Raw genomic sequence first — 24,784 nt, 5'->3', positions numbered from 1 at the left:
AAATAGTAGGTAGGTAGGTAAGTGACCTATATATTTAATCTCCACCCGTGATGAGTATGTTTATATTGAGTATTCCTCTGGCTTTGCATACGCCACGACAGTTTGTGATTGGTTAATAGCAACAAATCTACCAAGATCAAATCTTCCTCCACATAAAGCAGCTTTCATTTCATTTTTTTACCTTAAAAGAGTTCACCGAATAAAACAAACAACCCATTCTGTTATTTCACAAGTAGTCACCATTTGCTAACATGCTTTCGCTGTTTCACAATTCTCATCACGTAATATAGGCAAAAAAAAAAGAAGATATTTTTGTGTGTTTGTTGAAATAAGTTTCATAGGAACATGTAAAAACACTTTTTATTAGTTATTGATTATGTGGAAAAGAAGAAAGAGAGTAAATTAAGTAAAAGTTTATCTTAAAAATGATAAAAGTTATTTTTTTTTGCTTATAATTTGAGACATGAAAAAATAATTTTTTTTGCTTATAATATGGGACGGAGGGAGTATTTCAATCCAACAACATCATTAATTATTATTTTATAAATTGCTACTAACATTTTCACCCATCCATCATAAATCTATAGTTGGAGAGGAGCTACTGTCAATTCAGATAGTCCCTAATAAACAAATTAAAATTAACATAATATGACACAAAAATATTTTGATTTCACAATAATATATAGTATAATGAAATCCGATCATGACGTTCGACCTAACAATTTAAACATATTTTTGTCGGTCGAGCTAAGACTTGTGTACTGGTTTCACAATAATATAACATAAACAAAACAAATATTTTTTATGAAAATAAAGAAAATATTCAAATACTCACTATTAGTATTAATTGTTTGAATTATGGTCCCCCACTCACGGCTTCAGTAGCTGCATTGGGAATATTTTTGCATTCTTTCTTATATTATTTTTTAACCCTGATGATGCTTGACGCCTCTTGTGCGACACGTCCTAGTCTAAGCCCTCTTAAGGGTTTTGAAAGGTGGATCATTCCCTAGTTAATTAATGTAGTAAGTAACAAATTCCCTATACCATAAGTATATGTACTCCAAGGAGCTTTTCCAAGGACCTAGATTATCTAGATAGATGATCAATCATTCCTCAGTTTTAACATGCAACAAAGTTTAAAAAGTAAAAATAATCAATCAATATCTTGATTATTTAAAAACCTGATTTTGAAATCTCTTAAAAGTTTGTAGCCCTATTACTCCATCTAATACAATAATGTTATTTGTAGTAATAGCATCTACCAATGTTTTTGTATAAACTTCAACAAATAGGGCTACAAATTACCGCTACTTTCAAGAGTAGTTCTATGGTGGAGTAAATTTTCCTTCCAAACGTACACACAATTAACAATATAGTGCTTAATTAATTCAGATAGATAAGATGAACGGGATTTTTATAGTTTAATTAAGGTCATGAATTTGATCTCTGTCTTGGACACACAACAACATTAAAATTCTTAGGAAGGCCATCCATTTAGGTTCCACAAAACAAAACTTGAGAAATTAATTAGTCTTTCCAAAAAAAAGTTGAAGCTTATACTATACTATACTATACTATACTAGTAGTATGTATGAGACAGCAGTTTGTGGAACGAATGAATTCACGGATTTAGTTTGAATTCAGCCGTTCTGTTCCCTTTTGGTGCATTGATGTGATTTGTTAATGTCATCATAAATTGGACTACAGAATTCGCTAGACCAAAACATTGATTGCATTGCAATACACATATAGCATCATAGCACAGCATTATAGAACAGCAGCATTTTATTTTTATAATTTTCCAAGTATGCAGCAAAAGAACAAAACAATTCTCCCACCCATGTTCGTTTCGTTCGTAGTTACTTCAACATCATCATCTACGTCCGTCTGTCTGTCTGTCACATCTTATTCCTATTTCAGATACTAGTACTACTACTATATATATATCTCAATATCAAATTCCCTTATGTACATTCTTCATTTAATTATGTCATCATCCTTTCCCATTCTTCATATATCAGGAGGAGGAGTAACATGTGTATACTTAAACATCAACTTACTTAAATAAGGTCTATATAGTATATATATATTAAACACACATAATATATATTTTTAAATACTACTACTAGTCTATAATATATAGTATTTGATTCAACCAACATAGTCCAAATGCATTTTAAGGAAAATACCCCATTCAAATTCAGTGTCCTATTACATCACCAATTTCTTGAAACATAACATCAATAACAATAAAAACAGTGCTATTTTCTAACAAAATCCAACACCTAATGAAGAAGAGTGTCATTTGACATGCATAGCAAAGTTATACTATTTTCTAATATATTATATATCAGTTCTTCAACGGAAGAAATTCAATGAACTGGTTGGGTGCATTCATTGCTGAAGCTGATATTTCTGTCTCTTTGTTATTATCATCACTGCATAATCCACCATTCCTTATTGGGAAAAGTTGAAGGGTTTGATGATGAGACTCCAAAGAATGATCATCCTGCAGGTGATGATGAGTATTGTTGCTTAAATGGATATTAAAAGCATTTTGTGTTTGAGGTGAAATGAATAAGCTGAGATCATGATGGGTCTTGATCATGAGTTTTGGGTCCATAAGCCTAGTTGTTACTGTGGCAGTGGTGGCCATGCTAGCTGTTGTTGTTGATGATGTAGTGGTAGTAGTAGTAGTAGTAGTAGTAGTAGGGGTGGTGGTGTAATTAGAAGAATTTAGCTGTGTAGTGTTAATGAGGGTAGGACAAGTAGTTAACTGCATCATATGCCACGTGGCATTCCTTTCCATAAAGTTTCTTCTTTGTTGTAATTCTGCTGCCTCATCGAATTGGACCCATCCATCTGTTCTAGTGTACTCATCTGCTTTTCCTGCTACCCTTTGAATTGAAACAGATTCCTGAACAATTTTTAATTAAATAAATAAAGGCATTATTATTAATTTATTTATGAAGGAAAGAAAGAACCATACATACATACATACATACATACATAGGTGAGTGAAAAATGAACCATAGGTTAAAAAGAAAAGAAAAAAAAAGGGAGGGCATGCACAGATTTGAAATGGGCATGCACACAAAGTATTGTATATTAAAATACTAAATAAATAAAAAAGGTAGATGTTGGTGTATGTGAAGTCAAATTAAAGCAGGAGGTGAAGGTGAGGGTTGTCTTCTTTTGGGTCATGGATGAATATATGGGTGGTCTCTCAATTCTATAGAAAGAAAGAAAGAAAGAAAGAAAGAAGAATATATTGTTGTAAAATGAAGGAGAGTGCCTAAAAGCTAATACTGACTTACTTGAATATGCACAAGCCCCAAAAGCCCAGCCAAGTTTCATTACAGCAGCCCCGACAGAAAGGAAGGAATTCAGCTTTTAGGACCTTTTCATTTCCCAACAAAATTACTACTACTACTACAAAACTTTTCTTTTCTTACCTTACTACAGTACTACCTACTAGGGTGAGGATGAGGGTGAGGGGTGAGGGTCCTTTACCCTATGACTATGCATTTATACCTTTCTTAATTATGTGTTTCAAACATCTATAACAAGATACTAGTATTAGTATTTCTCAAAAGTAATCATGTCCAAATAATCGGTGCTTAGTGAGTGAGTGTATGAGGATCTTTTTTCTCATTATTATTATTATTATTAAAGACTTTTTATTTACTGAATTATTAAGTGAATGTCCTATGTTGAAAAAGATAAAAAGGGGTTTGTTTGGTTTAGTCCATGATTGAATGAATGAATGAAATCATGTGATACAAAGACAAAGATGATACTAGTAATATATATATATAATAATAAAGAGAATGGACCTCTGCAAGAGGAAGAGTACTAGTACTGGAATTTGAAGAGGGTAGCCAGTTTTTGGTGTGTTCAACTTCAAACACTGTCCTACTTGCGCCTGTAGACAAAAAGAAAAACAAAAAAGAATATAACTTTACATCTCAACCTACAACAATACGAATGAATGAGAAAAAATATAAAGTAACCCATGTCATATGTGTACTAAAAAGGATATTCCTCTAACAAACAAACACAAAATTAATAATTACAATTACAACAAAAAAATAAGGTATATATCTTCTCTTCATTAATTAATTATATATATACAAACTAAGATTAAGGGTTAATTAATTACAGTACCTAATAAGTCTTTCTTTTCAAGAGTAGCATCAAACTGATGATCAGCAGCAGCTGATTCCATTTGACGGCGTCTTTTCTGCCTTTCTCTAGCTTTGTGATTCTGAAACCAATAGAAAACATTCTTGCCTTCAATTTTTCCAAACCTTCTAAGCTGTGCTGTGATTTGTTGGATTTGTTCAGCAGATGGTGTTCTTGTTCCTCTTCTATACAACTCTTCAAGTGCTCTTAACTGTTCTGGTGTTGGATTCCATCTTGAACTCACTACAACTCCTCCTCCTCCTCCTCCTGCTGCTGCTGCTTGACTATTATTCAACTCTGATGATCTCTTGCTCTGATCTCCTCCCACTGATATTGCTAAAACATTTCACACTTTTAGACACTTTTCACATATAATAATAATAATAATTAATCCACATCACATGCATAAAAAAAGAAGAAGAGAGAATAGCATATATATATATAATATATGTACCCTGAAGATTGTGATACTGTGAAAAGAAATCATTTGCGCCGCCATGAATGCGGTTTAAGGAAGGAGTTGTAGTTGAAGTGTTGTTGTTAGGAGAAGTGACTGGTCTTGGGATGAGGGGCCTGAGTTTCCTTCCATTGAATGGATAATCAGACATGTTGAAGTCACTACCTTCATTGTAACCAACCATCCACATATTGGAGAAAATGAATGAATGCTAGCTCTAGCTAGGGTTTTTGTTACTAAATAAATAAATAAAAGGCTTATAAATGAGTCACAAACAACTTAGTAGCTATATTATATATTGTGTTGAAAATTATAATGAAAGTATGAAATGAAAGACATATACTAATAAATAAATAATTTTGAAGAAGAAAAGTGGGAATGGTTTGTTAGATATAGAAATCTTTTTGGTTGTGAGTGTGGTTATGGTAATTTGAAATGACAGAATGGAGTTGAAGTTGAGAGAAAAAGGGAAAAGAAGTGATGTGAATTAAAATGGTTAGACCTAGCTAGCTAGTTGAAAATGAAAAGGGTGCTTATATATGGCATATATAGGTTCATTGATTGATGCTCTATCACTATGAGAGTAGTATATGGTAAGTAAGTAAGTAATAACCAAAACATTATTATTGTTAATTAATTTGTTGAGGAGTGTGTCTGTGACATTGAGAGATGGGGATTGATCACTCAACTGATTTTTTAGCTTATACTAGCTCACTCACATGATAAATAACAAAATGCAAATTGAGAGAGAGAGAGAGAATGGGAAGAATGAGAATGAGAGAATATGGTATTGTTTGTGTTGGATGAATATGGGACAAAAGATGAGATGAGGTTGACTAGGCTTTGAAGGAGAGAGAGAGAGAGAGAGAGAGAGAGAGAGAGAGAGAGAGAGAGAGAGAGAAGCTATAGCGTGGAATTCTGGGAGATTATTGGGAGTAGAGAATGAAAAACGACGTGACGATCATGAGGGTTATCATGAGCCTCATCACACATTTATTGTTCTCTTCACGTCTCGTGCCTTTCACACTAATTCTCAATCCGAACTGCCCCTCTCTCTCTGTTCCCCAATTCACCCTTTCCTTTGTCTATTTTCCTGTCAATTTATTATTTACTCATCTACGTACGGATACTTCTTCATTTTTCACCTCTACTCTCTACTCTCTACTCTACCATGCACATCTACTACTATGTATTCATCCCATCTTACTGTATATTTAGTAGTATATATCTTCTTTCTCAACAAAATATTTCTACACATGATGGTTAGGTCTTCCGCTCACACCGTTATCACTTGTGTCATATTATAGAGTTCCACATAGATATTGTAGAGGTCGAACAACTTGATCATTATGTTAAGTCTATGTTTGGAATCATGCTATCCATTATAATTTTTTAAAAGCTACACTTTGTAACTTTTAGAAAATCATAGTGGTTCACTATGATTCTAGCATACGTACCCATCGTGATACCAAATATACACTAAGTAGTAATCACTAATTTGACAACAGAGCCGGTCGACCAAGTATATCCAACATATGTAGAGGCCTAAAGCAAACTTTTTAGTAGGGCCTAAAATAAACACAATACTTGTAAAAAATAAATAAAAAATGTTAAATTTTAAAAAGTCCAAGGATTGAACTAAGACCCTCATTCTAGCCAATTAAGATAAATATCTATAAAATTTTATCATATTATATTATTTAGAATTAAATTGAACTCTTTAAAATCTTTTATTTTTTGGACTCAAAATGGAGGTTTGAATTCTTGGTTCAGACTATTTGACATTTGAATCGATCCTGTTTAACAGTCTTGTTTGACGGTGATTCAAATATTATTAATTTGTTGATAAGTGATATAGTATGGAATCAGATTTCCTGGAGTTATAGTAGGGTGCTTTAACTGATATGGGTTGTTTGATCTCTAATCGGCGGCTGAGATTGTTTTGCCTTATAAAACATTATTTGAAATCTGAACCGTTCGATCTCAAACATATGGCCAGGATTGGTTATAGCGTGCCAATAGTTGACAGCAGCAAATCCTGCTTGATACATTATATAGACTAATTTTTCATAATATTAGATATAAATTAAGAGGAAGACCATATTATTTGACATGATTAAAAATGTGTTATTTAAATAATAAAACAAGCTGGCTGGTGTGCTTTTTTGGGGCATGGGCTAAGATCCTTTTGCATTTGAAATCGTAAATTTAATTTGAGGGGTGGTGGAGATAGAAAAATAGAAAAATGACTGTTACCTCATTTAGAATGTTGTCTCCATGGTCCAGAGTCATTTATTGAATTAAATTGAGGATGGACATATATAGGAGGGTAGTTAAGTAATAAACAAAACTGTCCATGTCCTATCTCTGCCTCAATGTGGATTTATCTATCTATCTATCTCTCTCTTTGTTTGCCTCATAGGTATAACCCCTTGGTCATTATTATGATGGAATGACTCAATTCTCGAGCTAGTGTGAAACTCTGCCAACGCTGGGTGGCTGATAATATAGTAGTAGAATTTGAAAGCTATTATTGATTAATTATTTCTTAGCTTTTTGTTGGGTAGAGGGCCTACTACCTGCAAATTCTGAATCCCTACTATTTGTATGTCTCTTATTTATTATGAAAAATGTGCATGCAATGCAATGCAATGCAATGCAAAATATGTAATAAGATAAGTAAGTACTAGTACTACCAAACCAACCATGCAATTGCAAATTAAACTACAGAGAGAGCATTGTATTGTTATCTACTCTGTGCTGTGCCTGTGACCCACCCCCTCTAATATTGATTGAGCATATCTCTCTCTCTCTCTCTCTCCCTCCCTATACACCATACTGCACTGCCCATAAAATCCCTAATCAGTATTGTCATTTCTGTTCTTATGGCTATAGCAAAACCAAAAATCACCTACACAGGCAATAGGCCCATAGCTATAGTGGTCAAATATATAATATTGCTAGCTTAGCTAGCTAGGTTATATATGGCCCCATTCAACTTTTCATCCTTTTTAGGCTTCAGCTGCTTGCAATTAGTCAATGGTGATGGTGTGAGTGAGGCATATACTACTTATTTGTATATATGTTATGTTATATGTATATATGTATAGCATATAGGATATATAGGATGGGAATGTTTTATTCTCCACCAACATGTCGTCCTTTAGTAAATTTAAACAATAATAAAAACAAACTTCATAACTAACATATATATCTATTTCATCAATTAAGCCAATTAGTACTCATCAAATTCTTTATTCTAGCTACATGTACACTAGTAATCTATAGAATATACCCGTGACTGAGTCTTTAATTTGATCATCACATATATCTACTTATTTCCGGAGTTATGCACATTAATTAGTTTTTTATTTTAGAGTACATGATGATGTATTGGGAAAAGGGTAGGAATACTATACAAGGTTTCAGTGTAGAAAGATGAAAAGCAAAATTACATATCTGCTTTTTGCATATAGATAGATAGATATATTTGGAATCAAAGAAGAAAGCATATGGGGAATTAACAAAATCAGCTTTTGATTCCTTTGTAATTAGAGTTGAGAGATTCGATTTTAAAAGTTAAGCCAATTTTGATGATAAACACTAGTACATGTACAGTATATATATGTCCAGAGGTACACGCATAATTGCATTGTTTTCATAAAAAAAATAAAATGGATCAGGTGACACTGGTCTTAGTCTAAGTTGAGAATTTGTGTATTTCCCAAAGATCAGATCATGCATAGTGGAGACGCTCAATCTTTGCAACGACAAAACATGATGGAAGCAATCACACTCCAAGGGACAAGACTTCAGAACGGACAGCTTCACACTTTTCCCCTACAAAGGAAAAACACCTATAAAATTATATTATTTTTTTAACTAATCCTATTTTTTGTCACCACAGTTACTCAGAATCACCTAAATCGTCTATGAAACTTTTGTAAAAAGAAATCACGGTGATTCACTATAATTTTAATATATCCACCGTGATATCAAATATAGACTAATACGATTTTGTAGTCATTATTTTTATTGAATATTTCTACGATACACGCATGAAAATCAACAACGGTTTTAAGTACATTTGGTCTTTGAACCAATAGCTAAATCATTTTTGGGATATCTTATATTCTATTTGATGTCATTATACACTTAATTCAACACAAAATATAACTAAATCATTTTTATTTATTTTCATTTAAAAAATTGTAAACTAAATATCATTGACTAAAAGCCTCATCAATATAATATTTTAAAATTTTATTGTTTGCTACTACCCTCCACTCCAATCCTTTATTTTAATATTTTGAAATCTCAAAGTTCCAAAAGTCAATTAACTCTGGATGCACAATGTCTATGGCGCCCGGCGCAATACTTGTTGCATATTCTTGGTTTCGTCCTTTAGTATGATGTATCTTAATAACATATTAAATAATTTTGGATATGTCTGAAGTTTTACATAAATGATTTCTATGATATAAACTTTCAATCCAACGGTGGATTATATAAAATTTATATCGGTTAAAATATTATTGAGAGACGTAACATTTGGTGTCAAATTAGTTGTTGTTTCAAAATAAAGGTTTGAGGTTTTTGAAGCCAACACACAAACTAAGGGATTATAAAGAATTCTCTTGGCAATAAATACAAGGGTTGAGATTGAATCATCACCTCGGGAAACATTAGATTAAATTGGCTCTCTTGGTCACGAAAAGAAATTCATAATAAGGGTAGAGTTAGGATTTAAAGGCCAATTCTTGTAACCCTTTGGAATTTTTTTGTAAACATTTACTCTATTTGATTAGTGGAATGGAGGGTTGCTCTCTCCCGCACACTTAGGTCATTTTTGGACCGAACTAGGTAAACAATTTTCGTGTGTGTTGTTTTTCCATGTTCTTGCTGTTTTATCTTTTGCATGATTGCTTTCGAAGTATCTCCGCTCCTTCATGGGCACCCATGGTATTCTTGGAAACAGGTCTAATTCAAATGGATGAGCAAGATCCTAGTCTGGAATTTCATCTTACCATTTCCATAGGAAGATTAGGACTTACCTTAATTCCTCTCATGCAATGGTGTAGCGTGTTGTATTTAACCTACTTATGTTAAAAGAGATATTTTTACCCTCACCCATTTTTATGTTTGTGTCCTCGCAAGTGTTAATCCTTCAAGAAATTATGTATGACATTTTTTATAACATCTTTTTTTAATATATAGGCTTGTTCAAACTTCAAACAATCAATGATATGATTATTTTTTTGTTAATTATTATTACTATTATTATTTCTGGCGTTATCTGTGAATCGAACGTGGAATAGTTCAAGCTTTTCTCCCCCTAACTCTTAACTACAATTAGCATTCCCAAACCCCCACCAAAATCCAGTTTCCTCTCACCATCCCTTTCTTTTTAACTCTTCCATCAATATTTCCTAATAGTCGGTAGTATTATAATTATTAGTCACCTTGGAATGAATGGACAAGAGAAACGCCGTTTAGGCCTTCCAAGTGGCATCACCCTTGGTATTGTCAAAAGAGATGATGATGTTATTATTATATACATAAACAAAAAACAAAGGAAAGAAAATATGTTACAAGAGAAAATCGAAAAATAAACTTAATAATAACTTATTATCAAGTGATTTTGAAGTCAGTGATGTTTGCACATACTATATTATAAAATAAAGTTATGAGAATTGGTGTTTTTTAGCAGTGTAGAAAGGCCGGCGGTGTTGCAAGCAGATACTTACAGGTGGCAGTCATTCATTCATTCAACTCAGCCTTTGCTTCATTCCATCTTGCAGCAATCCTCCACCGTGTGATCTCATCCTCATCCTCCACTATAAATATGCAATCAAACCAACCTTTGCTTCTTCCATGTCCAAGCCAGAGGGAGAGTAGTTGACAGTTGAAAAAGCGTTTGGTTTCCATTTTGCCTCTGCTAAGTTAGTGCTGAAAATGCGTGAGATTCTTCATATTCAAGGAGGACAGTGTGGAAACCAAATAGGAACGAAGTTCTGGGAAGCGGTGTGCGATGAGCACGGGATTGACCCCATAGGACAATACATAGGGAACTCCAAACTTCAACAACTCGAAAGAGTGAATGTTTATTACAACGAGGGATCCAGCGGTCGATACGTGCCTCGAGCAGTGCTAATGGACCTTGAGCCTGGCACCATGGATGCCGTCCGGACCGGTCCTTATGGACAGATCTTTCGTCCTGACAACTTTGTATACGGCCAATCCGGTGCTGGAAACAATTTCGCCAAGGGTCATTACACTGAGGGTGCTGAGCTCATTGACTTTGTCCTTGATGTTGTCAGGAAGGAAGTTGAGAATTGTGATTGCTTGCAAGGTAACCAAACATCTTTGGATGAACACAATACTCTACTATTTCATTAAAATTTAAAAGAATATTCAAATTTTAACAAAAGATGTTGGTTTTTGTGATTGGTAAATATAGGATTTCAAGTGTGCCACTCCTTGGGAGGAGGAACAGGTTCTGGAATGGGAACCTTGCTCATTTCAAAGATCAGAGAGGAATATCCTGATCGAATGATGCTCACTTTCTCTGTCTTTCCTTCACCAAAGGTGTCAGACACTGTTGTTGAACCTTACAATGCAACACTTTCTGTTCACCAATTGGTGGAGAATGCCGATGAGTGTATGGTCCTTGATAATGAAGCACTCTATGACATCTGCTTCAGAACTCTGAAACTCACCACACCAAGTTGTAAGTATAATTAAATGAGAACCTCATGCTATATTATATATGAACTCTTTTTATTCTTCAATATGATTTACCAAATTAATTTGTTTCCAGTTGGAGATTTGAATCATTTGATATCAGCAACAATGAGTGGAGTAACTTGTTGCTTAAGATTCCCGGGTCAGCTGAATTCAGACCTACGGAAGCTAGCAGTGAACTTGATTCCGTTTCCACGACTTCACTTCTTCATGGTGGGTTTTGCTCCTTTGACATCTCGAGGATCGCAAAATTACCGTGCACTTACTGTGCCAGAACTTACACAACAAATGTGGGATGCCAAGAACATGATGTGTGCGGCAGATCCACGCCATGGCCGTTATTTAACAGCCTCAGCGGTATTCAGAGGGAAAATGAGCACAAAAGAAGTCGATGAACAGGTGCTGAATGTCCAGAACAAGAACTCTTCTTACTTTGTTGAGTGGATTCCCAATAATGTTAAGTCCAGCGTCTGTGATGTCCCGCCGACAGGCCTTTCCATGGCCTCGACTTTTGTTGGTAATTCCACATCTATACAACAGATGTTTAGGAGAGTGAGTGAACAGTTCTCTGCCATGTTCAGAAGGAAAGCTTTCTTGCATTGGTATACTGGAGAAGGAATGGATGAGATGGAATTTACTGAAGCAGAAAGCAATATGAATGACCTTGTAGCGGAATATCAACAATACCAAGATGCCCCTGTTGACGATGATGGCGATGATTACCAAGAAGAAGAAGAAGAAGAGGGTGATCAAATTTGAAGATGATCTTCTACAGACTTGAACGCACAATGCAAGGAATGTTTTTTTTGGATAATAATCTATTCAAGTTCTTTGGTTTTCTAAATGTATGGTCAAGTTTGTGGTTTGTTGTGGTTGTAGCTGGTGGTGGTTCTACTTGTTTTAGTACTAGATTTGTTGTACTGGATTGGGATATTTAGTTTCCTTCTTGGCTTGTTTTTGGTATCTGTTTTGAGAGCTACTTTTATCTTCCCCGTGTTTCTAAAAATCACACCCTGTCGGGAAGAATACAAACTGTGTTTTGGGCAAAAAACTGTGTTTTTCTGGAAGTGTACTTTTGAAATATATTTGGGATGGAAAAAGAAGCTCATTTGTTTTAGACTTTAGTTCAACATGTACTGTGGACTAATTACATAATCCAGCAGTAGTTTATTCTGTTCAAGTGTTTGCAGCATGATTCATAAATTTAAAAATATATCAGTCCTTTTGTTAACTTCTTTCTTACAAGAATAATAATACACATAATAACCATGTCATTTCATATGGCAAATTTAATTAACGTTGAAAAAGTTTTCATGTATGTTCTAATTTACAATCTTGCAACAAAAAAAAAAGTTATAATTTGCGGACCTCAGTAAGTTGGAGTTTCCTCTAAAAGTAAAGTGGCATGTCAAATTGAGTACAATATCAAAAAAGGAAAGCAGATGAAACTACCTCAAATCCTAATATGAGATGTCATGCTATTCAAATTCTAGATATAGTATCTGCATGTAATAACTAAATAATTGAAATCTGGCCATGAATGTTGTAAATTAAAAACCTCATATGAACAGCATTCACTGGAACAGACAAGTTAACTGCATTTGCAGTCTTAAATATGTTTCAGTTGCATATCGTTGTGTATCAATAAGGCACAAAACTCTATAAACTTTTAACAAATTGGCTATCATATTAACAAAAGGGAGAATGAAATCTAAGGACCTAAAATCAGGTTTATCGTGTTCAAAGGTCTGGCTCAAGTTCAGTTTTCATAGAGCAAATACCTTTGGCTGCTATCACATCCAAAAGTATGTTTGTTGTTTGTGCTTCTTTAGACCAAACTTTTGAAATGAAGAGCCATAATACTCATTCTATTTTCTAAATGATAACTATGCTTTTTAGGTCCAAAAATTCATTTCTCCCTTGAAAATTCCACCATGATTCAGTTATTTATTTTAGAACTCTTTGATTCGTTTCATTACAGTGATTTTGTCTAGATGAGATACGGTTTAGCAGATCGTACCCAGCAAGCACCCCAGCTCCTGCCATTCCAAGAAGCATATTTGCAGTGACTCCTCGAAATAGAGCTAAGAAACCCTCTTGTCCAACAATCTCACGGAACGCATGCATTGCACTATAATACTTGTTCTGGTGTCCGGAGGTTAGCATCATACGCCGGCGCAATGTGTCAAAAGGGTATGCACAGACACCGGATACGGTTGTAATGCTCCAACCTAACAAGAAACTAGCAAAGAAGTTCCCCTGCAGAAAATAAATCATAAGACTCACATTCTAATGCAAAGGTATAAATGAACAGAACCAATGCTCTTATCTGAATTCATCAAAGTGCTCGACTATTAACCAGATTTTCCCATTGGCAGTAAAAAGATAGATCTCTATTATAATTATAATAATTATAAATGTATGAACGATTGCTTACCTCAAAAGGCCCAACTAAAACAATAGGCTTCATGGTGTCATAGATCCCAAAGTACATCCCTCGATACAAGGTGATCCCCAATATTGAAACCCCAAATCCTCTGTACAAGCCGGCAATTCCATCTGTGGATAAGGTTTTACGATAAACGTCAATTAGTCCTCCTTTAAAGTGACGGTGAGCAGTAAGATCAGTGGCCAACCTAGTACGTGCGTAGTCCAAATGGTACAAAAGCAGTGAAGTAGTAGCTCCAGCAGCACTGCCTGAAGCGACATTTCCAGCAAAGCACATAAAGTAGCCGTGTTTGTCTTTGGAATATCCAAAGATGGTTTTGAAGTAACCTTTGAATGCAAAATTGAAAGCCTGTGTGGGGAAATATCTTATAACATTGGCCTGATGACCTCTCCAAAAGGCAATGAGACCCTCTTCTCGAAAGACCCTCTTAAAGGTATTAGAGAGACCCAGGTATGGTGTTTTGAGGTGTCCTCTTTTAATCATTTCAGTTTGGTTTTGTAATAAAAGTTTGACTCTCTCAATGGGTGCCACTGCAGTCTTGGATATGATTGCTGCTGCACCTCCCATTAAAAAGTCCTTTGAAAATCTATCATATTGATCAGGTGATTTTACCATTTTTTGTTTGTTTGTTTCTCGTATCGCTAATCCTGAATTCCTGATAGATAGATGTAAGTAATAAAACGTTGATTAAACAATACTATAGAATACTACGTTTTAACACAGATGAATTCATCTAAACAGAAACCATCATCATCATCACGAATCACGATATCAGAAATCAGAAATAGTATTAATTGAGAGGAAAGGAAGAGTACATATAGGGGTGTGCATGGTTTGGAAACCACACCACACCACACCTAATTTTTGGTTTTGGTTTAGATCCAAAACCATTTCATGACAAACCGGTTATTTTATAAAACCAATTTGGATATGGTTCATAACCAGTTTGAAACCAATTCATAACCGGTTTGTAATAAAAATCGGATTATTCACTTGAACCAATTTTAAACCGGTTTTTTTTACTCAAACAAATTTTAAACCGGTTTTTTTACTCAAACCAATTTTAAAACTTTTTTTTTTTACTCAAATTAATTTTAAAACTGATTTTTTTAAGAAAAAAGTTTATACTTCTTCATAGGCGTTGTCATGAATTAGTGTGTGGGTCGCATATATATTACTTTCTCTCCCATTTGTTTAGTTGTTTCTCACACAAGGCATAACAGAGCAGAGAGAGTGTTGGAAAGTTGCAAAAGAAAGAGAAAGTAGTAGTGCAAGAAAAGCAAGAGAAAAAGCAATGAGGCAAAACAGCTAAAGAAGAAGTAAGAAGAATGATGTGAAATTTAACAAAGAAGAAGAATATATTATTCAATAAGCTAATAAATATAATGAATATATTATTCAGATGTCTCGGAAGCGCCATGAGTATTCATTTCAACACTGTCAAATAGACAATCATAATAAGCTAATGAATATAATGAATATATTATTCAATAAGCTAATAATCTAATGAATATATTATTCAACAGATTCAACAAGTTATTCAACGGATTATCAACAGATTATTCAATAAGCTATTCAACAGATTCAAGACACCTTTAGATTAATTATAGGAATGAGAACCTTTAGACATAAATGCACACAATGGCAGAACACAAACTGATTGTATATTGAGCACGAAAAATCACCTACTTGAGTGTAAGTCCATTTAAAGGCTTCTAAGGGAAATCATCGCATATAAACTATAATGATCAGAAACAGTAATTGCAGCAGCAGAAGAATGCATCATCTATGGTTATTTACCATCAAGTTCATATACCTTTTCTATTTTGCTGCATCTCAGAACAATAGCAATACACAAGAACTACTTAATTATAGAACTATTCAACAGATTCAACAAGTTATTCAACAGAAATCAACATTAGATTATTAGATTCACTCACCGATTAAGCTGATTTTGCGATTTAAGCTGATTTTGCGATTTAAGCTGATTGGATTGTCGTCATGGTGAGTGGTTGTGCGACGGAGGACGAGGTGGATTCGCCGGTGGGAGTGGGTTTGACGGAGGAGGAGAGTGGGTTTGACGGAGGAGGATTCGCCGGTGGGAGTGGGTTTGACGGAGGGGATACTTACCGTGATATGATTGGATTGCATTGGCGAGAGGATGGAAAAAGTTTGACAATGAAGAAAGAAGGAATTCCTAGGGATCTTTTGCGTCACAAAAATTCCGAGGGTTATGTTAAGGAAAAAAACAAAGTGTTAAATAAGTTTTGGAAAATCATTTTTTTTCATCAATCTAAAAAGTAAATTTTTTTTATAATAATGTCCAGAAAAAATATTTAGTTATTTGATTTTGACAATTATCTCACGCTCTCATTATATCTGTCCTCTCTCCCCTCTCACTTTATTGTTTTTGTTGAAAAAGGAAGAAAAAAATGGTTGTCTAAAAAATTGTCAATTTTTTGTTGTAAAAATAACACCACTCTTTTGTTATTTAGCGGTATTACTATTAGTTAGCATTGATAAATTAAAAATGAAATTTGAGCATATAAAAATCAATTTAATAATAATATATGAAAGATATATTAACATTAATAAATTTATACTTGTTTCGTAAAAAAATAATAATAATAATAAATTTATACTCATGGCATAACTCGATTAGTAGGAACATGACAATTTATGCAAAGAAATCATATTCAAACCTCAAACATTACACTTATTCTTGCCAAATTGAACTCTAAATTTTGTATTCCTAAACTAAAATTTAGGATGGGATAATATTTCAATCCAAAAGTTTTATAAAAATATTTATATTTATTTATCTCCACAAATACAGCAAAGTTCGAATTCGAAACTGAGTCTAACAATTTGAATTGTCTTAAAAAAAATTAGGATATCAGAGTGGAAAATACATACACAAACACTTTCGTTTTGAAAAAATGATGACAAACACTAGTAACTAAAATTTAAATAAGACTAAATCCCAAAAAAAAATTAAATAAAAATATCAAATACTACTTAAATGAAATGACAAAGTTTTATAAAAATTAATAACTAAGATTTTGAGTTCGGTTATTGGTGTTTCAGACAACTTTAAAATTGTTGGGAATAATTTACTGTCTATCTTGATCTCACAGGGCTAGAGAAATTAGTTTATGTAGCTATCAAGGATACAATTAGTCTAATGTTGAGGAGTTTGAAAATTATGATATAGGTCATGGATTCGATCACCAGCTCATTGTATATAGAGGTGAGAATATGCTAGACCGAGCTAGGCTTTGTCAAGTCTGAGTCTGACTTGTCAAAAAATCGAAGGTCTGAATTTGGCTTGTGGCTTATCATAGGCTTAATTTTTAAGCCTGAGACTGACCTTCTGAAAGTCTGATGTGACATGTTAGTCTGTTTAAAAGTTTATTTCATAAGAATATATTTAAATAAATAATTATATTTATTTTAAAATATACTTATGAACTAATAAATCAATGTTCCTTTTAGTATTTAACATGATATTTTAGAGAAATTGATTATATATTTCATCATATTTTAATTATAGTTTATAATAGTATATACTCCCTCCGTCCCATATTATAAGCAAAAAAAATCACTTTTTCATGTCCCAAATTATAAGCAAAAAAAACTAACTTTTATTATTTTTAAGATAAACTTTTACTTAATTTACTCTCTCTCTTCTTTTCCCCATAATCAATAACCAAGTTTTTACATATTTCCATGAAACTTATTTCAACAAACACACAAAAAGTCAAACTTAAAATTATCATATTTTACTTTTCTTAATAAGTGTGAAAATATTTTTTTTGCCTATATTATGGGACGTAGAGTGTATATATATATAAACTTAAACTTGATAGTTTTTTAATTTAATCAAACTATAAATTTTAATATATAAATAATAAGTGTAGTAAACAAATTATTTAAATTAATTTAAATGGATCGGCCTAATAGGCCTCAAAGACTTTTTTTAGCTAAATATACTTATAAAGTATTCTTAAAAAATTAAGTTTAACTTGACATGAATCTATGTAGGTTAGGCCATAAATCTCTGTAGATCGGTCCGATCTATTTTCACCTCTAATTATAAATCATAAAAAAAAAAATTATTTTCTCGAGAAAAAAATCCGATGAATGTATTTATTTGTTTTTTTATATTAAAATAATATAATAAAAACTGGAAGGTTTTTTAGAAGGAGATAGAGTAGAGATTAGATAGACTATAGATAGAGAGAAGAAGTTGAGGCGGCGGGTGAGGAGGAGAGGATTGAGGGCCGAGTTGTTGTTGTTGTTATTAGTTCTATTCTATTCTACTTACGAGTTAAGACTAATAATAATAATCACAACACACAAGTAGTGAGTGAGTGAGTGAATGAATTCAAAATCAAAATCATCAAAATCAATGGGTTCTCAATCTCCTCATCATCACAATATATGGGTTGTATTGGGTCTGGGTTTAGCAGGAGGAATTTATTTATTAACAAGAAAGCTTAAACAATCTATCAAAGAGGATTTCGGCGCTTTCATTCAAAAGCTTCAGTTGCTTCCTCCTCCACCTCCTGCTCCTCCCAAAGCACCTCATCCACTCACATCCCTCACTTTTGCAATTTCCGACTTGTAAGTAAATATATCTTTCTTTCTTATTATTATTTGTTTCTTTGAATGAATTATTATTATTCTCAATTATAATCAATCAATCAACAATACAGATTTGACGTAGAGGGACATGTGTCGACGTTTGGTCATCCGGAGTGGGCTAGGACGCACGAACCTGCTTCTTCTACATCTCCAGCTGTTTCTACTCTTATTCAATCCGGTGCAACCTGTATTGGAACTACCGTTATTGACAACTTCGCTTATGGGTATATATATATATATATAAACCCTACCTAGGGTTTACTCACTTTCCTTCTATTTTATCATCATCACAAACAAAATTGTAATAATAATAATAATTGCTTGTCATTCATTTTTTCAGCATCAGTGGCCAAAATAAGCATTTTGGAACACCTACCAATCCCGCTGTCCCTGCTCGTGTACCCGGCGGTTCCTCTAGTGGCGCTGCCGTCGCTGTTGCTGCTAATTTTGTTGATTTCTCCTTGGGTCAGCTTCTCATTTACTCTCAATTTTCTGTTCAAGTATCTATACTCCATCATACAAATGGTTGGTAGCAAGTTAGAATATGTTGGATCAGCGGTCTTACAAAATAAGATAAGATTATATCTAGGAATCAAACTATTACATACAAAGTCATGAATGATACCTCTTAGTGTACACAACTTGGTAGAGAAGACAAATATGGAGGCTAATCCAATAATTAGAGATAAAGTCACACCAACAAAAACTATATAACCTGAACCATGAAGAGAAATTTAGATTAAAATGATCTATCATCAGACATGATTCTTGATGACATATTATGACGTCGTTCAATCTGTGTTGTTGACACTACCTAGTTGGAAAACACTTTTGTTGTTGGTTGTATAACTCAAATGTTTAGAATGTATTTTAAAATCCAGACATTTAAATTTAAATGTTTAATGAATTGATTTTGGGAAATAGGTTTTCAAAAGCTGTCTTGGGATGCTGCACAATATTTATTTCTTTAGAATAAGGTAGTCAAAATATGAAATTACATGTTGTGCCTGGACAAATATTATTTTCTGGTTAGATGTCACTAATATGCTGACTTGTGACTATGTGTCTGATATGATTGCATCATTGTGCATTATAGGCGTTGATACTTCTGGAGGGGTCAGAGTACCTGCTGGATTCTGTGGGATACTTGGATTTCGACCCTCACATGGTGCTGTTTCTCATGTGGGAATCATACCCATTTCAACAAGTCTGGACACTGTTGGTATGTATGATTGATTCAATCAATTTTTCTGGTTTGATTTAGGTGGCTGCTTTATTTATTCTGAATGATTAGTATATTTGCATGGTATAAAAATCAGGTCAACTTTGGATTTGATTACTTTTTAGGGACTTCTTTAGATGCTTTCTTTGATAATATTTTGATTATGAATATTTGAACACAAAATGATAAAATAAGCTAATCCACACCAACAAGAGGATTAAGCAGATGTTTTCTTACAGCCGATTTGTTTAAACTTTCTTCATACAGTTGCTGCCACTCCTTTTCTTTTATAAACGAATTTTGCGCTCCTACCATTTTTTGCAGTTTTCAAACTCATCTTACCTCTGAAATGCTCTTTTTAGGTTGGTTTGCAAAGGATCCTGATATACTGCGTCGAGTTGGGCATATACTTTTACAAGCACCATTTCTAATGCAACGCAGTCCCCGGCAAATTGTTATAGCCGATGACTGTTTTCAACAACTAAATGTTCCTCTTGACAGGAGTTCTCAAGTGGTGATCAAAGCCACTGAGAAGCTTTTTGGAAGTATGTTCTTTAATATACTCCTTATCAGTTTCGTTTGCATTGGATGCTCTTGCCTCAGTTTGTGTTTTGGCGGTTGTTTTTTGGATAACTTGTGCTTGTTCTTACTATTGCATTCTGTTCATTTTTATTCAATATCAATTATCTTCAGAGCAAGTATTGAAGCATATAAATCTTGAGGACTATATAAGTTCTAAAGTTCCCAGCTTGAAGGCATATTCCAACCAAAAATTAAATGGTGAACTGAAATCTTCTTCGTTAAAATTGCTTGCCAGTATTATGCAATTTCTACAAAGGTTAGTTGTAAATATCATTATAATTTGCAACTTTTATGGTTAACTTTGAATGGAAACTGCGATTTTTGTCATTTGGTAGAATTGTTTTACGTTCAACAATTTTGTTGTGTTTTGATCTATCCATGGGTTTATCATGTCATAACTTCTCCTGTTAATTAAGTATTCCTCGTTATGGGTTTATTTGATTTATACTTGTTGTGTATTATGACCGTCTGCGGAAGCCTTGAATAATAGTGTTTTTTGCCACGTGCAGACATGAATTTGGAAATAAGCATGATGAGTGGATGAGCATAGTAAAACCTGATCTTCATCCAGCTGTTTCAGCACAATTGCAGGAAAAATTTGACGTATCTGAAGTTGAGATTGAAAACTCTAAATCTGTTAGAACTGAGATGCGTGCTGCTTTAAATTCACTTTTGAAGGTAATCATTTTACTCTCCTCCCTATTTAATCTTAAATCCTTTTGATTCAAAGTCAATCTCCATGATGCCTCATTCCAATTTTAGCTACATTTTTTAAACGTTATATTTTACCAGTGGTTTATCCTTCTTGCTTTCTTAAAAAACAAAAGAGCACATTCACAATAGTAGTGGGTGGATTTTAATGTGATTGTTGGAGAGCTAAAAGCTGTGCTGAATTTTAACAAACTTATATGGAGACATTGTTAATTTCTATTGTATGGAGTAACAAACTACCAATAATTTGTGTTTCCTACTTTATAAGAAATTAACTAAGAATACAGACTTTGCCAAAAAAAAAAAACCAAGAATACAGACAAGCAAAGTGTGTTGTGGGAGGAATATTCGTGTTTGTGTAAGAGTTGAAATTTATGCTGAAATTTTCAAACTTACGGTGAATGTACATTGGTATTAAATTAGAAGAAACCTTTCTATATATAAGTTACTCTGAATAATCAAAGAATACTGCTAGCCTGCAGAAAATTCTTTCAAGTTTGAAAGTGAATATTTTTTAATATGCTAATTCTTGTAAAGTGTTTGTTTTTGTATTTTAGTAGTCTCTATCTGATAAGGGAAACATAATTGTTGCGAGTTTTAATACATTTTAACCTTCTTAAGGACGAAGGAATTTTGGTGATCCCTACTGTGGTTGATCCTCCTCCAAAACTAGGTGGAAAGGAGATCCTATCTCAGGATTATCAGAGCCGTGCATTGAGCCTGCTAAGTATCGCTAGCATATCAGGTTGCTGTCAGGTAAAGATTTCATTTCACCTTCATGAAAGTTGCTTAATGTTATCTGTTTTTGTTTATATTTGTGACTGTTCGTCTGTATCCTCAGAATTTGTTATTTGACAAAAACTTGTTTCCTCAGTCAAATATCATTGGCTCTCTGTTTGATTTTCATCAGTGATAGAACTTAACTTACCACTATGCACCTAATGGGTAAAATCTCTGGTAATTGTGGTTGTAATAAATTTGTTGTTGATATTATCCTAATTTATCCTTTCAGGTTACAATACCATTGGGATTTTATGACAAGTATCCTGTTTCAGTGTCCTTGATAGCCCGACACGGTGGTGATCGCTTTTTGCTTGACACACTAAAGGCCATGTATACAATTTTCCAAGAGCAAGCTGATATTGCTGCCACGAGTAAATCATCAAAAAATGTTGTCAGCAAGGAACAAGCTGCTGAGATTGCCAAAGAAAAGGTATCGCTGTTATATATTTATTGCAATTGTGCAGTATAACTGGCATGGTTATAGTTCTAAATCACCAGTTACATTTATGCCTATACTGTTATAATTATAAAACCGTAACTATCTTTAATTTACAGTCCATGAACTTCTCAGCGTGACTCTTGAGATTAGGGGTTGAGTTTATTTTTCCAATTTTCATGTGACTGTGTACTACAGCTACGGTTGATTTGCATTGTTACAACATTCATTTGGTACGAGTATATACAAAAAAGCCAAGCATCTATGTTCTCTCTTTTGTTCTCCCACCATTCCTGCATAGAGAAATTTACTTTGCAAGCAGCTAAAACATTCTGATCATGGTGTGCTTTTACTTTTTCTGGAGGACAAACCATGCATTCTGGTTAATATTGCATTTTGTGTCTTCCATAAGTTTCTCTATGTCAAATCACTCAAATGTAGGTTGATGCTTTTTATGAGGTGTTATAATTTAGACATTCCACTGTTATTTAAGTTGGCCTTTTTATTAAGATGCATCTGATAGTTTTGCTAGTCAATTCTCAGTTCCTTTTGTGCCTGTTCACCTCGCTCACTATTTTAGGGTTCATCATTTAATGGTTCAGGGAAATCAAGCCTACAAAGATAAGCAGTGGCAGAAAGCCATTGGATTTTACACTGAAGCTATCAAACTCTGCAGCGATAACGCAACATACTACAGTAACAGGGCTCAAGCGTACCTAGAACTTGGCAGGTAGTGTATCATTCTTTTACTATTTCTCTTCGAGTTTCCTGCAACTCTAATGAATTTGTTTTCTGTTAATCCAGTTATCTCCAAGCTGAGGCAGATTGTACAAAAGCAATAGGTCTTGACAAAAAGGTGACTTTTATCTTCAAAGAGCTTTCTCCTTGAAAGTTTATGGCATTGTTTTGATTGATGGCTTTGTCATTTTAGACTATAAACAAATATTGTCATCATTCCAAATATATGTATGTGTGATGAAAATGAAGACTTGGTAATAATGGCTTTGTCATTTTAGACTATGACAAAATATTGTCATCATTCCAAATATATGTGTGATGAAAACGAAGACTTGGTAATAATTGAATTACTATTCAGTTGTAAAACAAGGAGAAATGAGACCAAGAAAGATTTATCGATATGCAGGGAAAAAATATTTCGTGCTATTTTCAATACGTACTCTTCAAACAAAGTTCAATTAAATAGTTCATATACCTGAGTATTATATGTTTTCTTGTATGAGTTAGCCGTGAGCATTTTTCAGCAACGTCCTCTCTTCATTTTTGTTTTAAACAGAATGTGAAGGCCTACTTTCGTAGAGGTACAGCTAGAGAGATGCTAGGCTACTACAAAGAAGCAATTGATGGTAAGATCTTTTATTCTCAAATTTGTTTACATATTCTCATTTCTTCTAGAAAAATGAAGAGGTTCTCAAAGTTGAGAACCGATCTGTAGCCATTAATAGCATGATTAGCCATTAGCCACACTTTTCTTTTTTGGTAACGTTCATCTGGTTCGAAAATTATCTAAAAAAATATAAGATTTAACTTGACTCTCACTTATTGGGGTTAATTTTAGCCATTGCCCATATTTAGCTGATTTCTGTTTGTGGGCTTCTAGTATTTATTCTTTCTTTAAATTTGTTATGGGAACTCAACCATCAAGTTTTGCTGATGATTGGACGACTGTCCAAAATTCAAATGTTTGAATTATTTGGGATGAAATTTTGTGTTTACCGTCACAAATTAGACAACTGCATATTAACAGGGTTTACATTCTTTTTTCCTCATAAGTGTTCTCATTATCATATGAAGATTTTAGAATTTCAAAAGCATAAACTAATGAAAGATTTGGCATACAGATTTTAAATATGCCGTTGTACTTGAGCCAACCAACAAAAGGGCTGCTTTATCTGCTGAAAGGTTGAGGAAACTATTTCAGTAGATAAATAATTGGGAATACAAGATTTGAGAGCTGAATAACTGGTCTTGGTTGGGTGATGCATGATGCTGGTTTTTATGCCCCGAGACGATCGGTGAGTTTATTGTTACAATAATCATACAGGAGTGATCTGACTCGTGGTTTCTGCATGATATTGATTCTTTTGTCATTCGTGGTTCGGCAATTTATACCTGGAAACCAGATTGAATCTCAATTTTGCTTAGGTAAATATTAGGATTGTAATATCAGTCAAGTCAGGCAACTGGTCATGGGAATAGCTCAGGATTTATCTGTGCTTTTTTTTTTTTTCCTTCTTAAAAATACATTGTACTTCACGGGATCTTTGCTCATGTACTTTCATTTGTTAGTGCTTTTTGTTGTTTGTTACTGACTTTAAGAGGCAAGATGTACTCTGAATTTACTACATCCAAAAGTAAATCATGTTAACGGATAGATATATTTGGTGAATTTTAATTTACGAATTTATTTTATCTACAACATTTCGTAATAATTATTGGTTGCTACCATCAAAGTTAATTATCCCCAAAACAAGTGAATTTGTCTTTATGCATGATAGCTCACGACTTTCTGTATTGGTAGTATTATGAGGGCTGAATAATTGGCCT

General features: G+C 33.6%; 4 protein-coding genes across 7 annotated transcripts; 2 read left to right on the top strand and 2 right to left on the bottom strand.

Moving 5' to 3' along the window:
- Positions 1 to 2,128: 2,128 nt before the first annotated feature.
- On the bottom strand, positions 2,129 to 5,589 carry LOC123913791 (WUSCHEL-related homeobox 1). Of its 2 annotated transcripts, none has more exons than XM_045964641.1 (4): positions 4,643 to 5,589; positions 4,171 to 4,524; positions 3,840 to 3,928; positions 2,129 to 2,920 (listed from the first exon to the last, which is right to left on the bottom strand). In XM_045964641.1, exons 1-4 carry the CDS (start codon positions 4,833 to 4,835, stop codon positions 2,354 to 2,356), a joined length of 1,203 nt encoding a protein of 400 aa, XP_045820597.1. In that variant the 5' UTR covers positions 4,836 to 5,589; the 3' UTR covers positions 2,129 to 2,353. The 2 variants fall into 2 exon arrangements, with proteins under 2 accessions (XP_045820597.1, XP_045820598.1); XM_045964642.1 differs by having other exon boundaries at positions 4,171 to 4,515; positions 4,643 to 5,436.
- Positions 5,590 to 10,079: 4,490 nt separating this feature from the next.
- On the top strand, positions 10,080 to 12,620 carry LOC123913790 (tubulin beta chain-like). The gene is made up of 3 exons (XM_045964639.1): positions 10,080 to 10,997; positions 11,106 to 11,375; positions 11,466 to 12,620. Exons 1-3 carry the CDS (start codon positions 10,601 to 10,603, stop codon positions 12,146 to 12,148), a joined length of 1,350 nt encoding a protein of 449 aa, XP_045820595.1. The 5' UTR covers positions 10,080 to 10,600; the 3' UTR covers positions 12,149 to 12,620.
- Positions 10,247 to 16,111, bottom strand: LOC123913792 (ADP,ATP carrier protein ER-ANT1). 3 transcript variants are annotated; one of them, XM_045964644.1, is made up of 4 exons: positions 15,779 to 16,111; positions 13,827 to 14,485; positions 13,410 to 13,648; positions 10,247 to 12,561 (listed from the first exon to the last, which is right to left on the bottom strand). In XM_045964644.1, exons 1-4 carry the CDS (start codon positions 15,987 to 15,989, stop codon positions 12,537 to 12,539), a joined length of 1,134 nt encoding a protein of 377 aa, XP_045820600.1. In that variant the 5' UTR covers positions 15,990 to 16,111; the 3' UTR covers positions 10,247 to 12,536. The 3 variants fall into 3 exon arrangements, with proteins under 3 accessions (XP_045820600.1, XP_045820599.1, XP_045820601.1); XM_045964643.1 differs by lacking the exon at positions 10,247 to 12,561 and having other exon boundaries at positions 12,931 to 13,648; positions 15,779 to 16,107; XM_045964645.1 differs by lacking the exon at positions 10,247 to 12,561 and having other exon boundaries at positions 12,931 to 13,648; positions 13,827 to 14,493; positions 15,779 to 15,916.
- Positions 16,112 to 18,009: 1,898 nt separating this feature from the next.
- LOC123917684 (translocon at the outer membrane of chloroplasts 64) lies at positions 18,010 to 24,613 on the top strand. The gene is made up of 13 exons (XM_045969472.1): positions 18,010 to 18,464; positions 18,557 to 18,709; positions 18,826 to 18,950; positions 19,582 to 19,707; positions 20,070 to 20,252; positions 20,401 to 20,545; positions 20,799 to 20,967; positions 21,622 to 21,756; positions 22,013 to 22,213; positions 22,822 to 22,949; positions 23,024 to 23,075; positions 23,514 to 23,583; positions 24,079 to 24,613. Exons 1-13 carry the CDS (start codon positions 18,220 to 18,222, stop codon positions 24,159 to 24,161), a joined length of 1,815 nt encoding a protein of 604 aa, XP_045825428.1. The 5' UTR covers positions 18,010 to 18,219; the 3' UTR covers positions 24,162 to 24,613.
- The last annotated feature ends 171 nt before the right edge of the window (positions 24,614 to 24,784 follow it).

The sequence above is a fragment of the Trifolium pratense genome, linkage group LG3 (assembly GCF_020283565.1).
Source record: "Trifolium pratense cultivar HEN17-A07 linkage group LG3, ARS_RC_1.1, whole genome shotgun sequence".
Lineage (NCBI taxonomy): Eukaryota > Viridiplantae > Streptophyta > Magnoliopsida > Fabales > Fabaceae > Trifolium > Trifolium pratense.
The sequence above is the reverse complement of the archived record's forward strand: the minus strand, read 5'-3'. Positions and strand labels throughout refer to the sequence as shown.

What these genes read in the sequence shown, in the direction of transcription:
- LOC123913791 (XM_045964641.1), bottom strand. Translation starts at nt 4,835, where the DNA reads ATGTGGATGGTTGGTTACAATGAAGGTAGTGACTTCAACATGTCTGAT. An exon ending in ACAGTATCACAATCTTCAGG is followed by an intron (nt 4,525 to 4,642) that starts GTACATATATTA and finishes GAAATGTTTTAG; the next exon opens with CAATATCAGTGGGAGGAGAT. An exon ending in GTACTCTTCCTCTTGCAGAG is followed by an intron (nt 2,921 to 3,839) that starts GTCCATTCTCTT and finishes AAAATTGTTCAG; the next exon opens with GAATCTGTTTCAATTCAAAG.
- LOC123913792 (XM_045964643.1), bottom strand. Translation starts at nt 15,989, where the DNA reads ATGCAATCCAATCATATCACGGTAAGTATCCCCTCCGTCAAACCCACT. An exon ending in TCGCAAAATCAGCTTAATCG is followed by an intron (nt 14,486 to 15,778) that starts GTGAGTGAATCT and finishes TCAGGAATTCAG; the next exon opens with GATTAGCGATACGAGAAACA. An exon ending in TTTTAGTTGGGCCTTTTGAG is followed by an intron (nt 13,649 to 13,826) that starts GTAAGCAATCGT and finishes TATTTTCTGCAG; the next exon opens with GGGAACTTCTTTGCTAGTTT.
- LOC123917684 (XM_045969472.1), top strand. Translation starts at nt 18,220, where the DNA reads ATGAATTCAAAATCAAAATCATCAAAATCAATGGGTTCTCAATCTCCT. An exon ending in AACAAGTCTGGACACTGTTG is followed by an intron (nt 19,708 to 20,069) that starts GTATGTATGATT and finishes TGCTCTTTTTAG; the next exon opens with GTTGGTTTGCAAAGGATCCT. An exon ending in GCGTACCTAGAACTTGGCAG is followed by an intron (nt 22,950 to 23,023) that starts GTAGTGTATCAT and finishes CTGTTAATCCAG; the next exon opens with TTATCTCCAAGCTGAGGCAG.
- LOC123913790 (XM_045964639.1), top strand. Translation starts at nt 10,601, where the DNA reads ATGCGTGAGATTCTTCATATTCAAGGAGGACAGTGTGGAAACCAAATA. An exon ending in GAATTGTGATTGCTTGCAAG is followed by an intron (nt 10,998 to 11,105) that starts GTAACCAAACAT and finishes TGGTAAATATAG; the next exon opens with GATTTCAAGTGTGCCACTCC. An exon ending in GAAACTCACCACACCAAGTT is followed by an intron (nt 11,376 to 11,465) that starts GTAAGTATAATT and finishes ATTTGTTTCCAG; the next exon opens with TTGGAGATTTGAATCATTTG.